The following is a 20,702-nucleotide window of genomic DNA, read 5'->3' as shown; positions in this document are numbered from 1 at the left end:
TTCGTACTGGTGATGCTTTTCACACAGCAAACCTCTGAGTGCAACCCCCCCTTATACATTAAAACATTGCTGGCGGCAAAGTGGGGTTTAGGGTGGAGGCTGACAGCTTGCAACCCCCCATGGAATAACCTCGTGACCTCCTGAGGGGACCTGACCCCCAGCTTGAGAACCCCTGAGTTAGCTGTAAATGGGCAGAACTTTCTTTTCCAACAACTCCAGACCTACAAGTTGTGAAGAGTGATTCCCACGTCTCTTTATTTTCAGGATTTCTCAGAGAAGCAAACATTAACCTTTTCTGGAAATCAAGAGAGTGAGTAACTGTATCCAATGAAGTTGCTCAGTAATACTTCCTTGAATCAGCAGTGCTGTTTCTATAGCACTGTGAATTTAAGCAAATGGATCCTCCCATGGAAAAAAAATGGATTATTTAGAATTCCTGAAATGATTTGGCCATCGACTTGGGAAACGACAATTAAACATTTGCATCCTGAAGAGCTTCATGGACCTCTTTTGCCATAGTCAACTGCATGGCACTAAGAGTTTTCTATTTGCAAAACAAATCTAGATGTGCACCTTTTCTGGGTTTGCAGCACAGAGGAATGAAAGGCCATCAGTACAGAATACACAGTACAGCACATTGAAAAATATGGCTTTTTTGTCACAAGTTGTTTTGTGTGCTAAGGTAGGAGGCTAACCAATCCTACCACTGTCAAAACCTTGTTAGCAGAAACTGCTGCCATTCGGCTTGTGCCATGAAAGAGTGGGCCCTAGAGAGTATGCAGAAGGAGACTTTGTCTTTAGAAAGGGAACTCAGCCGGGAGAATAAATACACCTCATGGCTAGACGCTGTGGGTTTGTTTTTCTGTATGCTTGTCACTACTGTGGTGTTTTTGTGCATTGATACCAACATCAACAGTAGTTGTGCGAGCAAAGGAATGATTTGACTGTCACTTATTTTTCGGCTTGTTGACCATCCATGAGTAGGTTGTAGATTCTCCAATGTATTCGTTGTTTGAATGCCGTTGGTAAATAGCTCTTTGCAGTTTTTATTTCACTTGAGGGGTTCCTCACAATTACTCAACATTCAAAATATGAGCTGTGCTGCTTAGTCGTGACTGGCCAGGTACTTCACTTGCCATTGTGTTTATTTTGTGATTGGATGATCATGCAAGCCCTCTGAGCACAATTATTTATGTTTGCAAATGTAGAACTCTGTTTTCACAAATACTCACACAGACATCTTTGACATTTGTTTCCCAAGCCCAGATGTGCCAGGACAGCTTGGAGGGTCAGGTCTTCAGGGCAGAGGCTGTCTCTTACTGTGTGTTTGTACAGGACCCAGCACAGTGGCATGCAGATCCCATCTGGGACCTCTAGGCACTAACAGAATATGTCTAATAATATTTGTTTGCAGAAAATGAACCAAAAGAGGTTGTGAACATGGCTGTAGGGAAATTTATTTTAAAATGTGAGCAAAAATGCCCATAAAATGTTTGGCACTATTTGCTCAGCCCTGCTAGATCGTGCACTTGTCTTTGTTTTAAAACGTGCAGGTGATAAAAATGCTGCAGTCTGCTGCAGTCTGGCTGAGGAGCGTGGCGAAAATAAGCAGAATCGATTTACTTAGTAGTAACTAAGATGGGCTTGAACCAAAATGAAGCCAGACTTTGGAGTTTGGGTTCAGATCCAAGCTTTGTGGTTTGGATCTATTTCTAGTTAATACTCAAAAGCAGAGATGGGGCCTTGCTAGAAGCTTCCGATGATGCTGGAAGACTCCCAAGTCTTAGAGAGATCTGCAGTTCACGAGTGGGGTTTATGATGTTACTGGAGAGAGACTTTTTCACACTGGCAAAAGTATGAAATTTAGGGGGTCAATGTGGTGCTGAGAGGTGCGGAGAGTGGCTCTGTGGGAGGAGATGCGGGAGGGAGGAACTCACACTGCCAGGAAGACACTACAAAATCCACAGCCCCCCAGGGGGTGTGGTTAAAAGAACAAGATTGTGGCTGGAGAGCCTCTGCACTCCAGCCATTCCCAGTTCCAGGAATGGTCCCTTGGGGTTGTGAGCTACCATTTGGTTGCCAGCAGGCACCAGAATCCACCATATGTCCACCAAGATCTCCCCATTACTGCATGGGTAGAGATAGGTCAGCCTTCTTCCAGAGCAGTCTGGCTCCCTGTGGCTACGGAGGAGTCATCCCATCTCCCTCCAAATTTATGGAAACTGGAGGCAGATATTGTGGAGATGAGATGAGAGCGATTTAAGAATAGGATAGACTGCATTAACTTTTTCTGTGCCCTCCCCACCTTACCTTTCACACTGGTAAGTCCTCCTTTAGCAGAGACACCTGAGGACAGCCAGCAAACAGGGATTCCCCTCATGGCACCTCTTCAAAATTAAGTGAAAATCCAAGATAATGAGAAGTTATGCTTATGGTGAGAACAGAGCCCTACGACATTTTATGTAGCCCATTATCACAGTGCTGGACAAATAGACAGAGCACATCTGGACAAGCACATACCAATGCAGTCTAATCAGCAGATCAGCACCCAGTCTAAAGAGTCACAGTTTAAATATTGGCTTTCCTGTTGCTTATCGGAGTTAGAGCAATTGCTGTCTTCATGTGCCCTCACCGCGACATCCTGTCTAATGAAGGGCAGGGCATTTATCCTGTGCATCACAAGCCCACCACTTCAGGGCGTGGCGTGGTTGGACTCTAAAGGACAAAGGAATACAAATGGAGACACTTCATGAACTGGGCAAGTTTCAAGTTTGCTTTAGGGAAAAACAGCCTGAAAGTCTGGGATCATCTGTCCTTATCCTCTATTTATTATGGGTGTCAGAACTCTAATCAGCCTGCAACAGCGGAGAAGCGTTCCTCAAATACTGATTCATTGTCCTTGTTAAGTCAGAGCGCTGAGCGCAGGGACTTGTTAGAAATGTTAGAAATGGTGGGGTCCTGATATAACACACAGTGCTGTGTGACAGGAGTATGCTTATCACCCTAGAGAAAGACCAGGAAAATAGCTCACGCGGTGTACTGCGTTTGGGATATCTGTGGCAATTTCTAAGGAGTGCTGATGTATCAAACAGCTATCTGGAAACCTACGCTTCCCTCCAAAGAACACAGACCAAAAAAAAAAATGATTTTTTTCTTTAACTTTGTGCAGATGTAGCATGCGGAACTCATTGGCATTTGACATAACTGAGGCCAAGAGTTTGCTGGGATTCAAGAAAGGATTGGATGTTTATTTATATGGCTAATGCGAACATCCACAGTTACATTAGATAGGATCTGAATGTATTTTGTTTTAAAGGTGGAAGGGCTGAGTGAAGGGTGTTAGGAAGAATCTTCCCTTTGAATCGATTTTTCCATATTTATCTAGTATGAGGTTTCTTTCCCCTTCCTCTGAAGCGTTGAGTCTCTAGAACTAGAGACATGATACTGAATCTGAAGCAGTCTGGCAGCTTCTGTGGTCTGCTTGCATGTCTTCTAAAGATTTTGCTCCATTGGGTTAGCAGTGCAGCATGTAATTCCACATTGAAATGGACTCGAACAAGCCTTTCTCCTTTGAAATGACTCCTGTCCGTGTCCAGGGTATGAATGACACTGCTGCTAGTGGTTTATTCCCCTGTGCACAGAAAAATGACATTGAAGATGATTTTTCTCCAGATCTTTCTTTGCTCATAATTACAAATGGAGCCTACACAATCCAATTATCCCTTAATGGTTGGCAGTCCTTCTTATGGATTTGAATAGACCTTTCTTCTTTCCCTGGAAGCTCTTGCAGTCATTTTTCTATTGTCAGAGGAGTTTGATGTAAGTAGGAAGGTGCATTGATCACAGTTATTTTAATTAAAACAGAAAATGAAGTGGAAACTGCCTCTCTTAAGCTGTTGCTTGGAATCCCATAAGCCCACAGAACAGATTTATTGTACTTGCTATCTTAGCCAGGATTTTAAAAAGCAGACTCTATCTTAGGCATTTCGAATGCACCATCCATCTCAGCGTTACATAGCTAGGAATCAGGACGGCACAGAGATTAACTTTCTTTTTTTGTGGTATGTTTAGTTTCTCATCCAGATTCAGATTTCTAAGGGAATAAATATTAAATCAAAGTGACAGCTCTCTTTGTTAGCTCCACATTTGAAATCCCAACCCAGATTTTACCCTTATTTCATATTTGTATTACAGCAGAGCTTTTGGGGCCGGGACTAACTTTTTGTTCTGTATTTGTACAGCACCTAGCACAGTGGCATCTTGGTCCACGACTGGGGCTCCTGCAGCATCGAAATACAAATGATAATAGGGACCTGGGGCTTGTCTACCCCAGAAAATTGATTGGAATAGCTATTGCAGAATAGCTCCCTGCATGGATACTCTTATTCCTGAATGAGCATCCGTGTGGGGCATTATTCCAGAATAGCCATAAGTGCTTTAAATTCATACCTTACCTTTTTCCAAAATCGCTTCTCCTTGAAGACAAGCCCTTATTACCTTGAGGGCAAGCGCGGACTGTTGCAGCAATTATAGTGAACGTTACATTCCCTGAAACAGAGATGTGCTAGGAAATGTGCTCTCAGATCTAGAGGTGGCCTGTGGCTGTCTAGCTGGAAACTGAGGTGGCATTTCAAGGAAAGTAACGCACTGCAAACAATGATATGGTGCTGTATCTTTGCTATGAGCTGGTAACGATGCTGTGGTGATGCCTGCCCCTCTTTGGCCCCCGGGCCTTGCTTATAGACCATTATGAAGCATTGCACTGGGGTTGTAAATGTGAAACAATGACGGTGAGCTGTTGAGGAGAGAAGGGAGCAGTCCTGGCACAGAGCCAGAATGAAAGGCAGGGTAAAATAATCCATGTGACACTGAGTCAGTCTGTCACGTGGCTGAATGAACCTTAGAACAGCGCTCATTCTGGTAGTGGTTTCGTGGCAATATGGAGGCGAAGGTGCCACACACCAGCCAGCAGAATCCAGGAACATCAGAGAGGCGTTCCCCTCAGGAGGGGAAAGGGAGTGCTTTATGCTACTGCCAAGCAGCTGCTGTTTAATCTGGGTGGGATGCAAAGGGGATATCATAAAGGACACAGGCACAGCGTGAGCGTGACGCAGGCATAGAGGTGGTCCCGTGATGTTCCCTATTGGACTGAAACAATCCTCAGTGGATAGAGGAGGGGAAATGTTGCAGGGGGAGGAATTGTAAATCTTCATGAAGCAGAGAGTCCCTCTTAGAAAGGCCTTGGGTCTTTGTTCCTGGAAGGATGCCCACATAGCGAAGCCATGCAGCAGCTCTCCGTATGATGGACTCGACTTCCCTCAGAAATCCTGCTCCACACAAGCCAGCAGGTGATTTTCCTGGGTGACCATTAACACCTCCGTCCTCCTGCAGTGGGCACCAGGGAATGCCCAACACATGTAACCTGTGGCTGTGACATTAGTCACTGGGTGCAGAATAGCCAGTGTATCTTCCCCCGACTTTCTGGAAATACCAGCACTTTTGGATTGTGGCTGTCGTGCTGGGTGCTGGGGAAGCCATATTGTTTCAGGGGGCTCAGCAGCATCTGATCCTGGCATTAAACAAACACACCATTAATTATGGGGCTGCCAAGTTACTCCTGTCTAGTAAGTAGCAGCAGAGAGGCAAAAAGGGAAAATGTGTAGCTAAGTGCCTTCAGACAACCCACTCTCTGCCCTTACCTCGCTCTTAAGAATAGAGGAGCAGTCATGCAGTGGGTCTCAAACTAGGGTTACCATATTTTAATACAACAAAAAGAGGACACTCCACGGGGCCCCGCCCCAACTCCGCCCCTTCCCCACCCCAGCCACGCCCCAACTCCGGCCCTTCCCCAAAGTCCCCGCCCCAACTCTGCCCCCTCCCCTGAATGCTCCGCCTCCCTGCTCCTCCCCCTCCCCTGCTTCCCACGAATCAAATGTTCACAGGAAGCCTGAAACAGGAAGGCAGCAGGTAAGCTGAGGCGGTGGCGGGGAGGGGAGGGGCACGAGGAGGCGCGACCTAGTCCGGCCCCCCTGGCCGAGCGGCTCCCTCCAGCGGCCGGCCCCGGCCAAGAGGCTCTGGCCCCGGCATCTCCGGCCCGGCTTGGCTCGGGCCCTGGGGAGCCGGCCCCAGCTCCGGCCACGGCCCTGACTGAGCGGCGCCGGCTGGCGGCCAAGCACCCCCAGCCCCGGTACCAGCGGCTCCAGCCCGGCTCGGCTTGGGCCCCAGTTCCGGCTGAGCGGCTCCAGCCCGGCCCTGGCCCTGGCCGAGTGGTGCCGGCCAGCGGCCGAGCACCGCCAGCCCCAGTGGCTCCGGCTCTGGCCCCAGCGGCTCCAGCCCGGACGCAAGCCACACGACCCCTCCCTATTTTCCCAGACATGTCCGGCTTTTTGGAATTTCCTTCCGGACGGGGATTTGAGGACCAAAAAGCCGGACATGTCTGGGAAAATCCGGACATATGGTAACCCTATCTGAAACTCACTTCTATTCAGTGAGGCCTATGCATAGTGCTTATCCTTGCCTATGCAAAGCCTCCGCTGTCACTTGTGCTGTTCTGTGTATATGTCACGTTAAGCATTACATCGCTCTGATAGTAACAGACCAGCTCTGGTATTTCAACCCCCCGACCATTTTAAAGGGAGGCAGAGATCTATGTCATCACCTAGAATGTTGTACTGGTAGAGAGACAAAATAAGCAAGGCAATGTTTATAAAAACAAACCTGCCTCTGCCAAAGCAGGAGACGAACAATCATCTCTTGGTTGGTTGTCGTTCTAGTTTGGAAATGTATGGATTCTGAAACAGAGGCACAGCCGGTTGATCTGAGCCTAGGGAGCTGAAACAGAAACTGATGGGTTCCAATCCTCACTCGGACACAGTTTTGCCCCGTGACCTTGGTCATGTCATGACACGTCTCCGTGCCTCAGTTTCCCCATCTGTGAAATGGAGATAATAGCACTTCTCTGCCTCACAGAGGTGTGAGGAAGATTAGCTGGTTAATGTTTATAAAGTGCTTCAGATGTGCTATCTCAGGGCTAAATACTTTATTTCTGAATTTTGTGTTTTACCCTTCTCTGTTCCCTCAGTTGCTAAATGCAGAATGGGCTGTTGTTGCTTATTCTGAGAAGTACTAAAATGCTGAAAATGACACACCCGGTGTTTAGGTATAAATAGACATTTTTGCACAGGAGGAGATTTTACATATGCCTATTTATGATTGGAAACTTGAAGGCAGGACGGATCTGTTGAGGTAGGAGGCACTAACATGTGCTCTTGCTTGTCTTTTTCCCGTCTGTTAAAAAAAAAAAAACAGCCCTCAATGCTGTATTGCATAGGCCTCTGAGCTCACTATTTTTATTCTGGGAATTGCATATGTAAAGCCTCATCCGTTATTCCACAGCCTCCACCCTCCCGTTTACAGAGAAGGTGGGGCTGCGCCGCTCCAGACATAAAAACGAACAAATCACAGGCTTATGCGTTCCAAAGCCATTTGTCTTTGGACAAAGACCTTGCCTAGAAAATTTCACCCTGATATAAGAAGGTTTCAGGAAGCTATTAGTGACTGAAAATAGGGGGTTATTGTGGAAATACTTGTATATCCTTAACTAGATAGTTATCACCAACATTTCAGCTATTAACTATCAGAGAAAAGGCTAGTGAGTTGCTTCTGTTTATCCTGCTTCATGTAGCACGAGAACTAGGGAGCATGCAGTGAAATTATTAGAAGGCAGCAAGATTAAATGCAAATAAAATGAAATAAATATTTATACAATGGATAGTTAACTGTGGAACTCATGGTTGCAGGATGTTATTTAGGTGCAAATAGCTTAGTTTCAAAAGAAAAGTAGTCATCAGGATAAGAGTAGCTATCAAAAATTACTGTGTTGTTATGCAGCAGGGAATAAATTGGTAGGTAGCTGTTGTCAGGAACAATTTTACCCTTTTGGTAAATAATATTGAAAAATATATGGTGGGATGTTTTACTGAGATGACTGCTTTATGTGGCATGAGCTACTGTTAGAGACAGGATACCAGAGGAGTTGGACCCTAATTCCTTTCCTATTGTCATATGATGTATGTGAAAAGAGGAAGAATGCCTGGGAAAAAAGGCTTTTCGTGGTCTTCGTGGCTCTCTTCATTGGTGGTGACACTGTTTGCTTTGAAGGGCAAAACAGGTTAACCAAGAGACGCTTCACTTTTAATGGAACAGTGCAACTGATTATTAAAAGCAAATGGAGTATAAAAATTGAACGGCCAAAAACTCATTTTCATTCAGCAGAAGAGCAGTTTCGCTTCCTTTCCATGATGGGTCTAGGTCCCATTCGTCTCTGAGGGAAAAGGGTATTTTAACTTAAAGGTGGGATAGCTTATAGCTGAAGAACCATAGGGCATTGTTAAAAGTGTTTAAAGTCAATGATTGTGAATAGAAATTTGGTTTGGGGAAAAATGTCCTTGTGGGGTGGTTATTTCAGAGCTTTGCGTGGGTCTCTTGTATCTAGAACAGGTGTTTGTAATAAAGCCTGGAGGGCTTTGGTGCAGCCCTCACCCCTCTGTCCCTAGCAGTCTAGTGAGAGCATGGGGTGCTGCCATGCCTAGAACCTCAGCAAAGTAATGAGACTCAAACTACGCTAACTGCAGACCCTTCATTGCTGCCTGGGATTTCTGAATAGGACACGGAGCCACACCTTCCTCTGTTGGACACGGCATCCCTTGGGTCGTCTGCTTTTATCTTCTCTTCCCAACGGAGAGAGTGGAGTATGCAGAGTCTTAGCCATTTATCGTGGACCAACTTTGCAGAGTACGGCTGAGTTCTCTGCCCAGCCCTACGGACTTTAAACCACCCATAACCCAATGGAAACATCCCACTGAACTGATTTAATTGGGATAGCATCACATTCCCAGGGTGTAGACCCCATGCCACCATGAGAGTTCAAGTCTGAGACCATTTTTTCTACCCCGTTTGGATCAAAAGAACCCCAAACCTTGCATACAGGGCAGTGTCCTCCTCTTACTTCTCAGAGGCGTTACACCAGGGATGAATTTAGTCCCATGTCTATCATTAAACACCCCAGTGGGGAGGGAGCAGAATGCATGCCAAGAAGTGATTTCTACCTGTGGAGTGACTGGTAGTCACTGCAGTAAATTAAACTCACTGTCTTCTCTTCCACATTCCCTTTCCACTACACATGCCTAAATCAGATTGCCTGTCCAATTAGATATGCAAAAATATTGTTGCCAGAGCGTACCTGTCCCAAACAGTTAATGGGCATTACAGGAAGGTATTCCTGAGATGTTTGCCTTGCTCTAGAGCCAAAATACCTTTTAAATGTGTCTTGTTAGTTGTTTTCCCTCCCTTCTGGCTCAGGTCTATTGCTTGCATCTTACATTACACTGTGGAATGGGCTCGATGATCCACTTTGCGTTTGCTTACAGGTCTGTGTGTGTGTGTTCTAATAACTAGCAGACCAGTGGAGCTAGGCAACTTTCAGATGCTGGCCCTGCAATCATACTAGTGTTATAGCATGAGATTTGGGTAACATATAGTGTCTGTTTATGAAGAAAAGTAACGTAAAGATATCAAAACAAAATGCACTTGGTCACATCACAGCTTTAAAGCATTGTGAGCCGCACAGCATTCCACTGGCCTAGATCCAATATGGGACACCACATGCGGCAAAGACACCACATGAGGGACACTAGAAGAGGAAACTTGAAATGCCAGTGGCTTGAGCGCTGTAGAGCACGCAAAGCTTTCCACTGTCGCTGTTGCTTATTCATTGCTGATCTACAGTGAGATTACACCACGTTTGTGTGGAATGGATGTACACTGAACTCTGATGCAGGTGGTTTATCTCGGGTCAAATGAGGCAGAGTTGAGAAGGATTGTGTCCTGAAATAATCAAACTCCAGAATCTCTGCTCTGTTTTAGCTTTCCCTCCCTGGGAAACCCAAGAAAATGATGCTCTTCTAGGGTGACCAGACAGCAAGTGTGAAAAATCGGGCCAGGGGGTGGGGGGGTAATAGGAGCCTATATAAGAAAAAGACCCAAAAATCAGGACTGTCCCTATAAAATCAGGACATCTGGTCACCCTATGCTCTTCTAACACTGACTGGCTTGTCACCACCATCCTTTAGCCTGACAATACTCCAACCCAGAAGTTGCACTCCATGATCCTTTAAAAGATTGGGATACACCTGTTCACAGCACCTTTCTTATAAACTTTGATTAATAGTCATAATCTTTTGAAGAAGCTTTCATTATACACCTCTACCCCGATATAATGCGGTAAAGCAGTGCTCGGGGGGGGGGGTGGGGGGGGCTGCGCACTCTGGCGGATCAAAGCAAGTTCGACATAACGCAGTTTCACCTATAACACAGTGAGGTTTTTTGGTTCCCGGGGACAGCGTTATATTGGGGTAGAGGTGTACTTATGTCTGATGAACACACTATCTCATTAGAATTTAAAGCAAAAAAATATTCAGTGACTTACTGCTCAGTCTTACAAACACTACCAGCTTAACTGCTTACTAACTGGGAAAGTCCAATTAACATCAACTCAGAAATTCTCTACATGTTTATTATTTTTATTATGGTAGCACCTAGAAGCCCCACCTGAGATCAGAACCCCATTGTGCTGGACATTGTACTCATGTATGGTAAAATACTGCCCTGGCCCCAGGAGCTTCCAGTCTAAATAGACAAGACAGAAGGTGTGAGGTGAACAGAGCTGAAGTGACTTGCCCAAAGTCACACAGCAATGAAAGAGCCAGAAACAGAACCAAGGTCTCCTGACCCCCAGTCCAGTGTTTTATCGACTAGATGGCGCTTCCTCTGCTGCTGTTTTGTGAAATCAGGCCCTCAGTGAAAAGCAATTAAGTGGAGGCAGAAAGCACAAGATTAATGTAAAAATGACAGCAGGTGACTGCCACGCTTGTGATTGTGACATAAAACAAAGAAATCTACCAGCTTTACTTTCCAGCTGCATTAGAACGCGCCTGTTTTATTGTTCTGTTTTGCGTTGCCTTTTCAGTATCTCTTTTTGGTACGGAATGAGATGACGGTTTCCCAGAAGCACCTGGGGGAATTCTGTAGCTCCCTTAAGCAGTACCTGAAGAATGTGGCAGGACAGAGAGACTGTTTCCAGTAAGTATGCTTCTCCGTCTCTCAGAAGGAAAATGGGAGTAACTGTTTCAAAGACTGAATCTCTTCAGGTTTAACATATAGCACCACTATTGCTTTAGCTACTCAAATGTGCCTACAGCTTTGCCAGTTACAAATGACACATACTGAACACAGAGCTAGCTTTAGTCTAGAGATAGCCCCAACCAAAAATCCAATCACCCTCAAAATTGGGCAAGATGAGGCAAGGACAATTTGAAATCCAAACCTGGATTGGTATCCAAATTGTGTCTTCGTAATGGATCCACCTAAAACCCCAGATCAGCAACCTCGCAGTTCTGAAACAAAAGTTTCCATTTGAGTCCTCCTTCAATGTAATCCAATCACTACCATGCTGGCCTGTGTGTGCGCAGCCGTTTACATTAGTCTGAGCCATAGGGGTGGTGCATCAGGGATGTTGGCCCACAATGGAGACGTGTGGGTTCTAAGCCGCGTCAGGTACATCATTCAGTATGTAAGAGGATAAGGGCACGTGTCAGAACCGCTCAGAGGTCAGGAAAAAACAGTGAACGCACACGAGCCAAAGCTGTGTCAAGGGAAGCCATGTGCTCTGCAGGTGCATTAGATAGTGAAATTCTGTGAAATTCTGAGGTCACAGAAAGTGCTGTGGCTGTTTGGAATGACATGAAGTCAGTGAATGTAAAGCTCCTGGAACAGACTTGCTAGCTCATTCGAAGCCAGGTTTTCCTCCGCCCCCCCAACAGAAAAGTCAGACACAATCCCTGCTCTTATCGGATGCAGCTGATCTCTCCTCGGGCCTTGGCCAGGTAAACGTAATAGTCTGTAGTTTGCCTCCCCCTAAATTATTTAACGCTCACGAGCTAAGGAAGATACAGCCACACTGTAACACTAGCTCCATGTTTCAGCCTTAGAGGCAGTGTCATAGTGCCGCTGGTTGCTTACACAAGTGCGTTGGTTCATTCTGGGGCGTGAAGGTGACTGAGACTTTTGACTCATCGACAGTCTCAATCTTAGACTCGGACAGAGGCTACAGGCTCCTGCACCTGTGAGATGGAGAAATCCTGAATCCAACATCCAATCACTGTGCTGTGCGGCCTTCGGTCCTGCTTCTGAAATGTGCTGAACGCCCTCAGCTTCCGTGGTTGGGAGTGGGGGTTCTGGGCAGGCAGAACATTCCAGTATCCGATTAATTTCGTGTCTGTGTCTGACAGGGGGAGCTGGGATGTGTTGCACTTCTCGCAGCTGAGTGCCCTGCTGCCAGTGAGTTTCATGCAAGCTGACAAGTTATCACTTGGCGCTCCCAAGCCAGTGGTGTGGCTGGAATAGTTCATCTTGCTCAACATAGATGTGTGTTTGCTTTTGATTTCTCTCTCTCTCTCTCATCACTTTCAGTGTAACTGCAGTGAGGCTCCCGGACGGAGTCACTTTCATCGTCTATGAGTTCTGGGAGTCTGAGGAGGACTGGAAGAGGTAGGGTAGCAACATTTAACCTTACAGGTTAAAAAAATGATACATCAGAGATGGGCCTGACCTGCAGAGTGCGGGTGATCCAACCCCCTTGATCTTGGTTTGGGACCCTCCCTATTATATAGACACACATATACGAGATGTGTGTGTGTGTGTGACACACACACATATATATACAAATATTTTATACTACATGGGAATCTCTTCATAGCATCTCAAAGTTCATTGTTGCCGTAATGGTATTTGACATTCATTTTGCTTTTCATTTGGTTGGATGGGAACTGTTTCAAGCCTAGGTTTTGTGAGACCACTGTAATAGCTAAGGTCTGTTGAGCTCAGAGCCAGACAAAGGCCCTGGCCCACCATCCCCTCGAGGCAGAAGTGCTGTGGCCAGGAGAGGCAGCAATAAAACTTATCTTTTAGAAACAGAGGGATGGAAAGGATGAGAGCAGCACGTGTCTCATGGGGAGAGATATGCACAGCCATTTGCTCCCCCAGGTATTAATCACTTATTCTGGGTTAATTAATAAACAAAGTGATTTTATTAAGTATAAAAAGTAGGATTTACATCGTTTCAAGTAATAAAAGACAGAACAAAGTAAGTTACCAAACAAAATAAAACAAAACATGCAAGTCTTAGCCTAATATATTAAGAAACTGAATACAGGTAAATCTCACCCTTAGAGATGTTCCATTAAGCTTCTTTCACAGACTAGACTCCTTCCTAATCTGGGCCCAGTCCTTTCCTCTGGTACAGACCTTGTTAGTTCCAGCAGGCATCTTAGGTGAAAAGCAGGGAATTTCTCATGACTGGGACCCTTTTGTTCTGTTCCACCCCCTTTTATATCTTTGGCACAAGATGGAAATCCTTTGTCTCTCTCTGGGTTCCCACCCCTCCTTCTAAATGGAAAAGCACCAGGTTAAAGATGGATTCCAGTATCATGTGACATGTTCACATATCCTGTGAGACTTCATTACCCACTTGTTGGCACACACATGTAAGCCTTCCTGTATAAGTAAACAGCGCCATCTACAACCAATTGTCCTAGTTAATGGGAGCCATCAGGATTCCAAACCACCATTAATGGCCCACACTTTGCATAATTACAATAGGACCTCAGAATTATATTTCATATTCCTAATTTCAGATACAAGAATGATACATTCATACAAATAGGATTAACACACTCAGTAGATTATATGCTTTGTAATGATACCTTACAAGAGACCTTTTACATAAAGCATATTCCAGTTACATCATATTCACACTTATCAACATATTTTTATAAACCATATGGAGTGCAACATCACAGGGCCATAATTCAAAGAAACAATCTAATTTTTGCCCAAAATTGGCAGAAAGCTTCTAAATACCCAATTGGTAATACAACTATGTACTCAAAAGAGTAGTGTTTGGGAAATATTTAGCCCCAGGTGATATATTTTAGGCATTTTCCTGTACTTTTTTGCCTTCGGTTAAAGCAGAAGTCTGTAGTCACATGACAGTATGAGCTTGTTTGTACCAGGTTATACATCCCAAAATATTTGTCATTATTTGTAGAATGGACTGTGCTGAGGAAGTTTTTCTGTCTGTTGTTTTTATGAAGTTATGCAGATAATAAGACCCTTGACCCTGAATTATAAAACATATTTTTATGAGAGAGACAAGGTGGGCGAAGTAATAACTTTTATTGGCATAGACTTTTTGTTATCTGCTTGACCAGAGACATAAATCTGAAGCACACATGGTACAATTGTAATGATCTTCTATGATGGAATACAATACAATGACAATACATGTCAACATGTTATAGAACAGTAATGACTCTTAATAGAAGGGCTGTAGAATGTCTTGCATGACTATATTGTGTGACTAACAAGGTATAACCACGTACTCTTATGTAACCCCCTACATAGAACTATGAGCTACTGAATGTCTAATGCAACACCCCTCCGAGCTATATTTACTCGCAAAAATAGTCAGTAATTTGTAGATATTTGAAACATTTCTACTCCCCCTCAGAATCTGTGGCTGATGCGTTCAATACCCTGTTGCTACACTTAGCACTGTTTCATGCATCGGAGCACACAAAACCTTCCCTCTGGCATTTGCATCTCCTTGTTGCACAAACTCTCTCTCAGCCACACTGCACAAAGGTGAGGACGGCTTCTGGTGCATAGGGCAGCGCCATCATTTTAAGAACAAGCTGCCCCATGCTATCAATCACCCATTCCTTGTTAACAGGGGACACTTGCGGAGACTGAACTGTTGCCTGATTCCATAGGCTTAACTGATCGTTTGCACATTTCAGGGGCTGCCATTGTTAGTGGAAGTTTCTCACTTGTTTTATTCTTAGCAGACAACCTGTAACCACATTATCTAGAGATGCTTGCTTCTTGCCCCAGTACAATAGAGATACCAGCGAGATACTGGCAGCTGACCCTGAAAAAGCTGCAGTTGGGTTGGACTGCAGTTACCTACCTTCAAATCTTGCTAGTGATACTGAGCAAGGATTACTTGCTTCAGCTACTGCTTGGTTCTTCATTAACTCTCGGGTTAGGTCAGGTCTGTCCATGACATGAATTCAAAGTAATGGTCCTAATTTATAAACCCATCAACAGACAGACTATGGCTACCTCCTAGAATATTTATCCACTTTGATATGTGACCATGGCTGAGTTTTTCTGTTCTTCGCTCACACCATCGACAATGAGCGCAGGCTGATAAATGACAGCATGCCGTTAGGTTACTGACACACCGTAGCTGAAATTTCACACGTGTTCTTGGGATGGGGAAGAAATCTTTTCTTTTGCACAAAGCTAGGGGAAAAATTAGCAGTATTCACAGAGAATGCATCTCACCCGTCTTCCCTTGATCTCACAAGTAAAAACTCCCAAACCCAATAATCCAGGCAGTATTAGACGTCCCCTTTGGAATGATGAAGTGGTGCTGCTGTGAGCAAGACGGGGACTGCTAACAGGCACAAGGCCACACAAAGACTGCAGTAGCATTTCTGCTTAAAGGTGAACGTTCAAAGTGCTCTAAAGTTCATAGAGTCCGATGGGCTTGGAAATTGGTATGCTAGTACAAAGAAAAGAACAGGAGGACTTGTGGCACCTTAGAGACTAACAAATTTATTAGAGCATAAGCTTTCGTGGACTACAGCCCACTTCTTCGGATGCATATAGAAGTGGGCTGTAGTCCACGAAAGCTTATGCTCTAATAAATTTGTTAGTCTCTAAGGTGCCACAAGTCCTCCTGTTCTTCTTTTTGCGGATACAGACTAACACGGCTGCTACTCTGAAACCTTTCATTATGCTAGTACAGTGGTTCTCAACCTTTTTTAATTTGCAGACCCCAAACATTTCAAATGGAAATCAGACATATCTGTGGGCCCCCCCAGGGGTCCGGGGACCACAGGTTAAAAACCACTGTGCAAGCAGAAGGGCGTGGGTACTATTTGTGGTCGTACCTGAGCTATTCCCCTACCAGCACATGACCTGTGTTTAATTTTAAAGTGCTGTAAAATGCAGATGCACAGCCAGAGAACTGGTAGGACAGTTTAAGACCCAGAGTTGTGTCTGAGGTACAAGTTTGGGGTCATTTGGTGACTAGAACCTCTCCTTTCTCCTGACTTGTTTTTACAATGGGGCAAACTACTCCGGGAACTCCAGTAGAGTGGTGCTGGAACAATTTTTGAAGTGTGGGGTGCTGATGGTGGTGGCAGCACCCCTCGTTCCAGCACCACTGCTCCAGGAGCGTTCTAGGTGGAGGTCCAGGCAGAGCTGATGCAGCAGGCATGCAGCGCTGAATGAGTGTGCTCAGTACATGCCACGTTACATGTGGGCACTGCTGGGTTAACTCCCCCTTCAGCTTGCTGAGAAGGGATTTGAACCTTCATCGCTTACATCTCAAGTGAATGTCCTAAGTGCTGCACAAAGAGGTATTCTGATAGGGAGGGCATCCTCACTCTTTTCTGATGAATCTGTTCCCTTTAACTACATATTAATTGGGCCAAAAGATGCCTCAAAAGCCCTCTGTGGTATGGAGATTAGGGGACTGAACTAAAGTGTGGAAGACCTTGGTTCAAATTCTGCCTCTGCCTGAGCAGAATGCGGGAGCGGAGGGGATCTGCCCCCGGAGGTTAGTGCCCATGTCTCTGAACAATGGGCTGTTCTGTGAGGGGCTGTTGCACTTTTAATTAAAGATGAATTGGGGCCAAAGAAAACAAACATCTGAATCACTCTTCTGTCCCCACTGGTTAGGTTGCTAACCCAGGCGGTGGGAGATCCCAGGTCAAACCCTCCGCAAAGGGGTTTGAACAGGGACCTTCCACCTCCCAGGGAGGGTCAGAGGTGGGAGATCTCTGTCCAAACCCCTCTCTGTCCCAAGAAGACAAGGGCATCTGGAGAGCGAGAGAGGATTTGGACAGGGTTGTCCCACCTCAAAGGACAGTCACCAGGGAAGCATAAAAATCCCTTTGCAGCCCCCTTCTTAGCAGGCAGAGGTGGGATTCAAACCAGGATGATAGACTCATAGAGCCATGGGCTTAAAAGGAGCAGTGATAGTCATTTAGTCTAACCTCTGTCCAGGTGCAGGATTTGTAGTGTCTTAACAATCCAAGAGAGATGGCTCATCAACCTCCTCTTGGAAACCTCCAGCGAAGGTGCTTCCATGCCCTCCTGAGGCAGGCTGTTCCATTGTCCTGCAGATCTCCATTACCCCAGCCCAAAAATCAGGGCACACACCTCAGTGCTGGAGAGCCCTCTTCAAACCCCTTTTCAACAGGCAGCGCGGGAACGGAGGGGGGAGGGATAGCTCAGTGATTTGAGCATTGGCCTGCTAAACCCAGGGTTGTGAGTTCAATCCTTGAGGGGTCCACCTAGGGATCTGGGGCAAAATTGGTACTTGGTCCTGCTAGTGAAGGCAGGGGGCTGGACTCGATGACCTTTCAAGGTCCCTTCCAGTTGTAGGAGATAGGATATCTCCATTAATAATAAAAAAAAAAAAAACGTGACCCAGCCTCTCCTACGCCCCAGGCAAGGAAGGGAGTCTCGCTGTGAGCTGGGCTAGTTAATTAAAGTGGAACAGCTTCAACAGCAAGATTGCGGGTATTTCCTCCTCCCCACCCATTAATGTATCCCATAGGCCAATGATGTGGGTAGTCAGCTGAGAGGGGGCAGATGAAATCCCTTAGCCTAAAGGTTACACCGGAGGGCTCTGCCCCCCCCCCCCCCAGCTGTTTTGTGTGGGATTAGACATGTACATAATCTCACATGAAACAGTTTAGGCACCTGACTCCAAGCGAGGGGTTCTTGGCTGTGGCTCACAAGCCGAGCTAGGCCCCGCCCTCCATGACAGGAAGGGCTTAGCACAACTCCCCTCATCGGCATCTCCCAGGAGCTAGCTTAGGTGGCTCCCTGCTGGCTTTTGTGGAGCTCATTCTTTGGTGCCGGTCTCTCCCCAACCCTTGAAGAGGGAGCCTAAGGCCCTAACGTGAGCTTTGGGGAGCCCATGGTTGTGCCAATGATTTCAAAATTGGATTGTGTTTTGCTGAGTTAGGGCCATTTTGGTTGGGCTGTCTGATTATGGGTGGGGGGAGAACTGCACCATGTCCAGCATCTCCATCCACCCTGCTGCTGACCACCAGCTGTGTGCCCAACATACGGTAGCAATGACGTTTTTCTAGCAGATGGTTACCCAACTTATCTTAAGTACCTATGCACAAACACAAGAAGCCTGGGAAACAAGCAGGAAGAATTGGAGGTCCTGGCACAGTCGAGGAACTATGATGTGATTGGAATAACAGAGACTTGTTGGGGTAATTTACATGACTGGAGTACTGTCATGGATGGGTATAAACTGTTCAGGAAGGACAGGCAGAGGAGAAAAGGTGGAGGAGTTGCACTGTATATAAGAGAGCGGTATGATTGCTTAGAGCTCCAGTATGAAACTGGAGAAAAGCCTGTTGAGAGTCTTTGGGTTAAGTTTAGAGGCAAGAGCAACAAGGGTGATGTCGTGGTGGGCATCTGCTATAGACTACCAGACCAAGAGGATGAGGTAGACGAGGCTTTCTTCAGACAACTAACTGAAGTCTCCCATGAGAACCAGGGCCTGTGACCTGTAAACTTCTATCACCCTGACATCTGCTGGGAGAGCAATACAGCAGTGCACAGACAATCCAGGAAGTCTTTGGAAAGTGTTGGGGACAACTTCCTAGTTGGTTCCTCCAGCACTTGCACCAGACACCGTGCTCCTCTTGACCTGCTGCTTACAAACAGGGAAGAATTGGTAGGGGAAGTAGGTGGCAACCTGGACAGCAGTGACCATGAGATGGTCGAGTTCAGGATCCTGACAAAAGGAAGAAAGGAGAGCAGCAGAATACGGACCGTGGCCTTCAGAAAAGCAGACTGACTCCCTCAGGGAACTGATCCCATGGGAGGCTAATATGAGGGGGAAAGGAGACCAGGAAAGCTGGCTGTATTTTAAAGAAGCCTTATTGAGGGTGCAGGAACAAACCATCCTGATGTGCAGAAAGAATAGCAAATATGGCAGGCGACCAGCTTGGCTTAACAGAGAAATCTTCGGTGATCTTAAACACAAAAAGGAAGCTTACAAGAAGTGGAAATTTGGACAGATGACTAGGGAGGAGTATAAAAATATTGCTCCATCATGCAGGGGTGTAATCAAGAAGGCCAAAGCACAATTGCAGTTGTTACCCTTCACATCCCTTGCTAGCTGCAAGAAGGGTTTCTACAGGTATGTTAGCAACAAGGTCAGGGAAAGTGTGGGACACTTACTGAATGGGGAAGGCAACCTAGTGACAGATGATGTGGAAAAAGCTGTAGTACTCAATGCTTTTTTTGTCTTGGTCGTCACAAACAAGGTCAGCTCCCAGACTGCTGCACTGAGCACAGGATGGGGAGGAGGTGAGCCGCCCTCAGTGGTGAAAGAACAGGTTAAGGACTATTTAGAAAAGCTGGACATGCACAAGTCCATGGGTCCAGATCTAATGCATCCGAGGGTGCTGAGGGAGTTGGCTGATGTGATTGCAGAGCCATTGACCATTATCTTTGAAAACTCATGGCGATTGAGGGAGGTCCCGGATTACTGGAAAAAGGCAAATGTAGTGCCCATCTTTAAAAAAGGGAAGGAGGAGAATCCAGGGAACTATAGACCGGTCAGCCTCACCTCAGTCCCTGGAAAAATCATGGAGCAGGTCCTCAAGGAATCCATTTTGAAGCATTTGGAGGAGAGGAAGGTGATCAGGAACAGTTAACACAGATTCACAAAGGGCAAGTCATACCTGACCAACCTGATTGCCTTCTATGACGAGGTAACTGGGTCTGTGGATATGAGGAAAGCAGTGGATGTGATATATCTTGACTTTAGCAAAGCTTTTGATACAGTCTCCCACAGTATTCTTAAAGGACTGTTTGACTCTTTCATTCAAAAGCTCTAATTGCAATGGCTGAGTTTGTGCAGTAAAGGGCAATGTTACCCACTAGCCCGGGCATCACAATAGTTGCCGTGCTGTGTAAAGAGAGGCCAAATTCAGCCCCCGGGCAAGCCCTGACTCAGTCGTGTTTTCCATACCACTCTGAGCCTTAATCTGCCCTAGCTCCTGTTGAACTGGTATGGCCCAGTAGGGTGGACTCGCATGTGGAGCTGGCTTTGGTTTCATGGACTTTCAGCAGAGGGAGGCCCTGCCCCTGGAGACACAGGGAGACCAATGAGTTTGGGGCAGGGGGGAAGTGAGGGGAGGAAGCCGGGGAAATGGCAGGGAGGGAAACAAAGGTGACAGCAGGTTGGGGTGGGGGGGTGTTTGCAAAATGTGAGAAACAATAAACTAAGCACAGAATTAAAGGAGTGCCGAGAAGAGGGAGAGAAATGGTTTAAAGTCGGAGTAGAGGCAGTGAATGCCTGCAGCTGGGAGGCTGGGGAGGAGCCAGTCTGCGTGCAGGCTTGAGCTAGGTCTACACTGCAACAGGGAGGGTGACAGATATACACTAGCTCTGGGTGAGCCAGCATGCTCCAAACAGGAGTTTGGATGTTGCGGCATAGGCTAGTAGCCGGAGGAGAAGCCCACCTGACACAC

The 20,702-nt window shown here is 46.1% G+C and overlaps 1 protein-coding gene across 2 annotated transcripts in view; it reads left to right on the top strand.

Moving 5' to 3' along the window:
• Positions 1-20,702, top strand: part of NECAB2 (N-terminal EF-hand calcium binding protein 2) — a 304,596-nt gene that overhangs the window by 280,156 nt on the left and 3,738 nt on the right. For both annotated transcript variants that reach the window (XM_005306290.5, XM_005306291.5), the window contains 2 exons: positions 11,027-11,139; positions 12,529-12,606. In XM_005306290.5, coding sequence (XP_005306347.1) covers positions 11,027-11,139; positions 12,529-12,606 — 191 coding nt within the window. The remainder of the gene's footprint in view (positions 1-11,026; positions 11,140-12,528; positions 12,607-20,702) is intronic.

This window comes from Chrysemys picta, chromosome 14 (genome assembly GCF_011386835.1).
Source record: "Chrysemys picta bellii isolate R12L10 chromosome 14, ASM1138683v2, whole genome shotgun sequence".
In the NCBI taxonomy this organism is placed as follows: domain Eukaryota; kingdom Metazoa; phylum Chordata; order Testudines; family Emydidae; genus Chrysemys; species Chrysemys picta.
The sequence above is the reverse complement of the archived record's forward strand: the minus strand, read 5'-3'. Positions and strand labels throughout refer to the sequence as shown.